An 8,496-nucleotide genomic window follows, 5' to 3' on the forward strand; every position below is an offset into this window, starting at 1 on the left:
TTGTTGACTTCTGCAGTGTGTCAGGCACTATGTTAGATAACGGGCATTCAAAGAGGAACAAAGCCAACAAGACTCTAACCTTTCTTCATAGACAAAAAACATCCAGGGGACTGAAATTTCCAGAGTGGAATATTATGTCTGAAAATTTATCAAGAAGAATAATTCTTCCTGCTGAATTTTTGATAAGTCTTCCCACTCTAAGCCAAAGAAGACCACATCTGCCCTAGGATTTTTAAATGCTAGGAGATCATGCCATCCTTGCCTGCTGGTTCAAGCTGGGTTTAAATCACTCCTGCTCTTTTTCCATGTTGTTGATTTTTGTTTGTTTGCTTTATTTTACCCTTACATCCACCTTTAATCTAAACCTCTTTTATTGGGGGATGTTTTTCCAGGACAAGTGAAGAGAAAATATTAGAACTAGAACATTCCACTCCATATGGAAAATCATACCCATGGATCTTTTTGGCATTATGAATAATGAAGCTAAGGACAAGGGAATTCATTAAACATATCATCCTTGGAGACGAAGTCATCAACCTTTACTTCCCAAAGTGTTTGTTCTGCATAATAGGCTCTCAAAAAATGTGTGGTAAATTGCATTTCTCTTCACTATGCTGTATTCTGTCAATGCTTGTCCCTGGAAACCCAAAACGTGACCACTGCAAATATTTCCTTGACTTTTTGTAAATGAAGAGGTCCTTTACCTCAAGTTCTTAGTCCCACTCATCCTAAACTTGCCCCTTTTTTTTTAAGACAGGGTTTCACTCTGTCACCCAGCTGGAGTGTAGTGGCATGATCATAGCTCACTGCAGCCTCAAATTCCAGTAGTAGCATGATCATAGCTCACTGCAGCCTCAAATTCCAGAGCTCAAATGATTCTCCCGCCTCAGCTTCCCAAAGTGCTGGGATTACAGGCATAAGCCACTGCAACCGGCCATAAACTTGCTCTTTTTTTTTCTTTTTCTTTTTTTCTTTTTTGAGATGGAATCTTGCTTTGTCGCCCAGGCTGGAGTGCAGTGGCACAGTCTCGGCTCACTGCAAGCTGTGCCTCCTGGGTTCACAGCATTCTCCTGCCTCAGCCTCCCAAATAGCTGGGACTACAAGAACCCACCACCACGCCCGGCTAAGTTTTTGTATTTTTAGTAGAGACAGGGTTTCACTGTGTTAGCCAGAATGGTCTCGATCTCCTGACCTCATGATCCTCCCACCTTGGCCTCCCAAAGTGCTGGGGTTATAGGTATGAGCCACTGCACCTGGCCTAAACTTACTCTTTAAACTCACTCATTCCCTCAAACCATCAGCTTCCTACTGGCTTTACTTCCTTGCTAGATACAGGCTAACTTTTTTTTTTTTTTTTGAGATAGAGTTTTGCTCTTGTTGCCCAGGATGGAGTGCAATGGTGCAAGTGCAACCTCCACCTCCTGGATTCAAGCGATTCTCCTGCCTCAGCCTCCCAAGTAGCTGACGTTACAGGCATGCACCACGACACCCGGCTAATTTTGTATTTTTAGTAGAGACAGGGTTTCTCCATGTTGGTCAGGCTCGTCTCGAACTCCCAATCTCAGGTGATCCACCTGACTTGGCCTCCCAAAGTGCTGGGATTACAGGCGTGAGCCACCACGCCCGACCCAGGCTAACTTTTTTTTTGAGACTGAGTCTCGCTCTGTCGCCCAGGCTGGAGTGCAGTGGTGAGATCTAGGTTCACTGCAACCTCCGCCTCCTGGGTTCAAGTGATTCTCCGGCCTTAGCCTCCTGATAGCTAGGACTACAGGCACATGCCACATGCCCAGCTAATTTTTGTATTTTTAGTGGAGACAGGGTTTCACCATGTTGGCCAGGCTGATCTCAAATTCCTGACCTCAAGCAGCGATCCACCCGCCAGGGCCTCCCAAGGTGTTGGGATTACAGACATAAGCCATCGCACCTGATGAGAGATTTTAAGCGTTCTGACCACCAAAAAAAGAAAAAAAATTATTGTTATATGAGGTAATCATATATTAATTAGCTTGACTTAGTCATTCCACAATGTAGACATATTTCAGAACATCCTGTTGTACATGATAAATATATACATTTTTGTCTATATAAAACAAATAAATAAATAAATGTTTAAAGTGTAGAAGAACCTGGACTCTAAATTATGCTGTCCCTCCAAATAGAAGTTTATTTTGCAAAAAATAAAAAAAAAATTAAAGAATGTAAGAAAATTAAGTGCATGCCCAAAAGTTCTAGTTCTATGGAACTTAATAAAAAAGGAATACATTTAAGAAGAAATTTTGCTGGATGATTTTTATTTTTCTTTAGCATCTGTCTGCTATTGATGCTGGGTGATTTTTTTTTTTTTTAAGTCATCACTCTCAAAAGCCAAATTTGAGTCTTTGAAGACCACATGGGAGAAATAGCTCAAAGCACTGGGGCAAAAAGGCCAAAAGATTAAAATCTTGGAAGAATAAAAGGAAGACTGGGGTGTTTAATATGAGAATAATAGGGATTTTGAAAGAAAAGAGAGGACACGGCCAGGCACAGTGGCTCATGCCTGTAATCCTAACATTTTGGGAGGCCAAGGCAAGTGGATCACCTGAGGTCAGGAGTTCGAGACCAGCCTAGCCAACGTGGTGAAACCCCATCTCTACTAAAACTGTAAATATTAGCCAGGCATGGTGGTGGGTGCCTGTAGTCCCAGCTACTTGGGAGTCTGAGGCAGGAGAATCACTTGAACCTGGGAAGCGGAGGTTGCAGTGAGTCAAGATCGCACCACTGCACTCCAGCCTGGGCAACAGAGGGAAAGACTCTAGGGAAGGGAAGGGAAGGGAAGAGAAGGGGAGGGGAGGGGAGGGGAGGGGAGGGGAGGGGAGGGGAGGGAAGGGAAGAAGGGAGGAAGGGAGGAAGGGAGGAAGGAGGAAGGGAGGAAGGGAGGAAAGAAGAAAGAAAAGAGAGGACACATGTTCAGGCCCCTTCTATCCAAAAAGTCTCCCTTAATCTGCTTTCCTGCTGCAATAGCCACTCTATCTCTCCTCCTCTTCACAGCCAAAATTCTAGAAAAAAGGCCGGGTGTGGTGGCTCACGCCTATAATCCCAGCACTTTGGGAGGCCAAGCCAGGTGGATCACCTGAGGTCAGAAGTTCAAGACCAGACAGACCAACATGGAGAAACCCCCCTCTCTACTAAAAATACAAAATTAGCCAGGCTTGGTGGCTCATGCCTGTAATCCCAGCTACTCAGGAGGCTGAGGCAAGAGAATCACTTGATCCCGGGAGGTGGAGGTTGCGGTGAGCCGAGATCGCACCATTGCACTCCAGCCTGGGCAACAAAAGCGAAACTCCATCTCAAAAAAAAAAAAAATTCTAGAAAAAAAAGTTGTTTCCACTGTATGGTCTTCACTTCCTCCAACCTCCTCACTGTTCAACCACTGCAATTTAACTTCTGTTTCCAACATACCAAAGCATAAATCAACATCCCAAATGCTTCCTCCGTGCAAAGTCCACTGGTTGTTTCTCAGTGTTACCAAACTTGACCATTGGGTCAACATCTGACTCCGTTGATCATTTTTTTTTCTTCTTGAAGCATTCCCTTCTCTTGGCTTCCCTCATGCCACACTGTCCTCCTATAAGGACAGTCAAGTCATTCTGGTTTTCCCAGGACTTTCCCAAGTTTAGTACCAAAAGTCCCACAATCCAGGAGTCCCTCAGTCCCAGGCAAACCAGAACCATTTCGCAAACTCATCTTTGATGATGACACTCATCCCATAGCATCATCCTTTGTGTTCTCCCAAAAGCAGACTCTGAGATAAGGAGTTTAGTGCACACAGGTAGATTATTTTGGAGATGATCCCAGGAAACACCAATAGGGGTGTGAAGAAATGAGGCAGGGCTGGGCGCGGTAGCTCACACCTGTAATCCTAGAACTTTGGGAGGCCAAGATGGGAAGATCGCGAGGTCAGGAGTTCGAGACCAACCTGGCCAATAGGGTGACACACCGTCTCCACTAAAAATACAAAAATTAGCAGGGCATGGTGGCGTAGGCCTGTAGTCCCAGCTACTCGGGAGGCTGAGGCAGAAGAATCACTTGAACCCTGGAGGCGGAGGTTACAGTGGGCGACACAGCAAGACTCCATTAAAAAAAAAAGAAGAAGAAGAAGAAGTGAGGCAGAGAAAGAACAAGATATGTTAAAAGATGTGTTATTGCTGGCTCAATGGCACACACCTGTAGTCCCAGATACTTGGGAGGCGAAGGCTGGAGAATCGCTTGAGCCCAGGAGTTCAAGGTTGCAGTGAGCTGTAATGCACCACTGCACTCTAGCCTGGGCAACACTGTGAGAACCTGTCTCTGTAATTTTTTTTTTTTTTTTTTTTTTTTTTAGCAGAGTCTCGCTCTGTTGTCCAGGCTGGAGCGCACTGGCATAATCCCAGCTCACTGCAACCTTCGCCTCCTGGGTTCAAGCAAATCTCCTGCCTCAGCCTCCTGAGTAACTGCGATTACAGGCACGCATCACCACGCCTGGCTAATTTTTGTATTTTTTAGTAGAAATGGAGTTTTGACATATTGCCCAGGCTGATCTCGAACTCCTGGCCTCAAGTGATCCACCCGCTTCGGCCTCCCAAAGTGCTGGGATTACAAGCGTGACCCACCACACCTGGCCAGAGACGCTGTCTCTCTAAAAAAAATTTTTTTTAATTAACCAAAAATGTGTTAGTTGAGCAGGCTCTAGGCGGGTGGAGCTTTACCCCAGTGGGGACTTTCAGGAGATAATGTGGAACGTGCATCTCAGAGTCGTCTCTCCTGAGGAACGAGGGAGCTGGGGTGGGAGATGGAGCTTACAGTGAGCCGAGATTGTACCATTGCACCACTGCACTCTAGCCTGGGCAACGGAGCAAGACTCTATCTCAAAAAAAAAAAGAAGGCAGCTGTAGAAAGAAATCAATAGTGGGAGGCACAGATGGAATCTGAATCCCAATTGTGCCACTTACCCACTAAATGACAATGGACAAGCCATGAGACCCCCCAGGGCCTCAGTTTACCCAGGTATAAAATGGGGTTGGTTAGCCAGGTGTGGTGGCACACACCTGTAGCCACAGCTACTTGGGAGGCTGAGGTGGGAGGATCACTTGAGCCCAGGAGGTTGAGGCCACAGCAAGCTATGATTGCACCACTGCACTCCAGCCTGGGTGACAGAGTGAGATTCTGTCTTTAAAAAAAAAAAAAAAAAATGGGGACTGGGCACAGTGGCTTATGCCTGTAATCTCAGCATTTTGGGAGGCTAAGGCAGGCAGATCACTTGAAGCCAGGGGTTCAAGATCAGCCTGGCCAACATGGCAAAACCCCATCTCTACTAAAAATACAAAAATTTACCGGGCATCAGGGTGCACCTGTAATCCCAACTACTTGGGAGGCAGACGCAGAAGAATCGCTTGAACCCAGGAGCCAGAGGTTGCAGTGAGCCGAGATCACACCACTGCACTCCAGCCGGGGTGACAGAGTGAGACTCTGTCTAAAAAACAAAAACAAAATAAATAAAATAAAAAGATTGGTGGGGGTTGGTAAATATTCCAACCTCACAAAGTTATGGTGAAGATTCAGTAAGAGCCACTGCATTTATCTACCACCCAATATATGTTTGATCAACCATGGTTATTATTTTTATCCAACTGTTGCTCCCCTGGACCTAAAGTGGTAAAAAGTGACCTCTTTCATGTTTACCTCTCTGCAATTAGAAAATCATGAGAGATGTGGAAGGAAGATAGGTTGGGACCAGCTCCACCAGGGGCCTCCTAGAGATGTGACCACAGACCCCGCTTCCCCATTTCTCAACACGCATATCAGAAAACACTGAACTTCCCTCTTCTGATACATGGGAACTTCCCCAGACCCCAGATAAAGTTGCTTGGCACAACAGTCCCCCTGGGTGGAGGGTTTACAACAAGACACCCACCCACTCAGCAGGCTGCAGACAGTACAGGAGCTGGCTTTGGTAGTGATGAGTCGGGGCAGGTGCAGAGGTGGGCGGAGGTGAGAAGAGAGGACAGAGAGGATCAAAACTCAGTAGTGGGATCCTGCCTATGAATTGCCACTGCACTCCAGCCTGGGCAACATCTTGAGAACCCATCTCTTAAAAATAAATAATGAAGCCGAGTGCAGTGGCTTACACCTGTAATCCTAGCACTTTGAGAGGCCAGGGAGGGCAGATCACTTGAGGTCAGGAGTTCATGACCAGCCTGGCCAATGTGGCAAAACCCTGTCTTACTAATAATACAAAAATTAGCCGGATGTGGTGGTGCGTGCCTGTAATCCCAGCTACTCAGGAGGCTGAGGCACGAGAATCGCTTAAACCCCGGAGGAGGAGGTTGCAGTGAGCCGAGATCTTGCCACTGTATTCCAGCCTAGGTGACAGAGTTAGACTCCATCTCAAAAAAAAAATAATAATAATAACAAAGTAAAAGAACAAATCAAAGAAACAGGAAGTGAAGTCAGCTCTGACCTCCCCCACCACCTCCTCTCCTCACAGTCTCCTTGCTATAATCACTTGTTCTCAGACAAAACAGGAAAGACTCTGCTATTAATTAAGGGTGCTTGTTGGTTAATAAATTGATCGCAATCCTTGCACTTTGGGAGGCTGAGGGAGGAGGATCGTTTGAGACCAGGAGTTTAAGCCCAGTCTAGGCAACAAAGCAAGACCCCTGTCTATACAAAAAAAATAAAAATAAAATAATCTGGGTGTGGTGGAGCACACCTGTAGTTCTAGTTATACAGGAGTCTGAGGAGGGAGGATCGCTTGAGCCCAGGTGTTTGAGGCTGCAGTGAGCTATGATTACAATAACACTGCACTCCAGCCTGAGTGACAGAGTGAGATCTTGTCTCAAAAAATAAAATAAGGCCAGGTGTGGTGGCTCACACCTGTAATCCCAGCACGTTAGGGGACTGAGGTGGGTGGATCACTTGACGTCAGGAGTTTGAGACCAGCCTGGCCAATACGGCAAAGCCCTGTCTCTACTAAAAATACAAAAATTAGCCAGACGTGGTGGCAAACGCCCGTAATCCCAGCTATTCAGGAGGCTGAGGCAGGAGAACCACTTGAACCTGGAAAGCAGACGTTGCAGTGAGCCGAGATCGCGCTGCTGCATTCCAACCTGGGCGACAGAGCAAGACTCTGTCTCAAAAAATAATAATAACAAATTGGTTGGTTTGGAGAATGTCTACCCACCCTTGGATGCAATTCAAGGATTGTCCAAAGGGAATATTATGTTGAGTTATGCCTAGCTGGGAGTAGTACCAGCCCTTTAATTGATATTTTTTGGTTGTCACATGGCCAGGGCAGGAGGGTCAGGCGGGAGTCACTCTGACAGTTTGTGAATGTTATAGGCAAAATTGTGCCACCCCTCCCAAATGCATATGTTGAAATTCTAATTCCCAGGACCTCATAATATTGCTGTATTTGGCGACAGAGTCTTTAAAGAGGTCATTGTAGGCCCAGCACGGTGGCTCATGCCTGTAATCCCAGCACTTTGTGGGGACAAGGTGAGCAGATCGCTTGAGCCCAGGAGTTCAAAACCAGTCTGGGCAACATGGTAAAACCCCGTTGCTACAAAAACTACAAAAATTAGGCAGGCACGGTGGTGCACACTGGTAATCCCAGCTACTCGGGAGGCTGAGGTGGGAGGATGCTTAAGCCCGGGAGGTGGAAGTTGCAGTGAGCTGAGATCATGCCACTGCATTCCAGCCTGAGTGACAGAGCGAGACCCTGTCTCAAAAAAAAAAAGAAGAGGAGGAGGAGATTAGGACCCAGACACAGAGGGAGAACCAGGTGAAGACACAGGGAGAACAGGATGATCTACAAGCCAAGACAGGAGGCCTCAGAAGAAACTAACCCTGCCAACACCTTGATCTTGGACATCCAGCCTCCAGAACTGTGAGAAAATGCATTCTGTTGCTGAAGCCACCCAGTCTATGGTCCTTTGTTATGGCATCCCCAGCAAACTAACACAAGGAACACCCAACAACGTGGCATTTTGAGAAGCACTAACATTGCAAGAGCTAATAGCCCAAGAAAGTCCATACAGAAGTAAAGTGAATTTTTATTTTCATTTATTTATTTATTTATTTATTTATTTCTGTGAGATGGAGTCTTACTGTGTCACCCAGGCTGCAGTGCAGTGGCGCAATCTCAGCTCACTGCAACCTCCGCCTCCTGGGTTCAAGCAATTCTCGTGCCTTAGCCTCATGAGTAGCTGGGATTACAGGCACATGCCACCACGCCCGGCTAATTTTTTTGTATTTTTAGTAGAGACAGGGTTTTACCATGTTAGCCAGGCTGGTCTCAAACTCCTGACCTCAGGTGATCTGCCCACCTCAGTCTCCCAAAGTGCTGGGACTACAGGCATGAGCCACTGTGCCCGGCAAATAAAGTGAATTATATCATCAAAGACGTTACAACCCACAGACAGCTCAAGGGCACATGTTGGCAGATATGTCCAGCGTTGTCCTGTTTGGATATGACCAGGT

At 46.4% G+C, this 8,496-nt stretch overlaps 1 protein-coding gene across 5 annotated transcripts in view; it reads left to right on the top strand.

Annotated features, from left to right (window-relative positions):
- The window catches only part of ADGRE3 (adhesion G protein-coupled receptor E3), a 60,989-nt gene extending 60,312 nt beyond the window's left edge, over positions 1 to 677 (top strand). For all 5 annotated transcript variants that reach the window (XM_033200803.1, XM_033200805.1, XM_033200804.1 and 2 more), the window contains one exon: positions 377 to 677. In XM_033200803.1, coding sequence (XP_033056694.1) covers positions 377 to 415 — 39 coding nt within the window. In that variant the 3' untranslated portion in view covers positions 416 to 677. The remainder of the gene's footprint in view (positions 1 to 376) is intronic.
- The last annotated feature ends 7,819 nt before the right edge of the window (positions 678 to 8,496 follow it).

The sequence above is a fragment of the Trachypithecus francoisi genome, unplaced genomic scaffold (assembly GCF_009764315.1).
Source record: "Trachypithecus francoisi isolate TF-2019V2 unplaced genomic scaffold, Tfra_2.0 Lachesis_group5, whole genome shotgun sequence".
Taxonomy (NCBI): Eukaryota; Metazoa; Chordata; class Mammalia; order Primates; family Cercopithecidae; genus Trachypithecus; species Trachypithecus francoisi.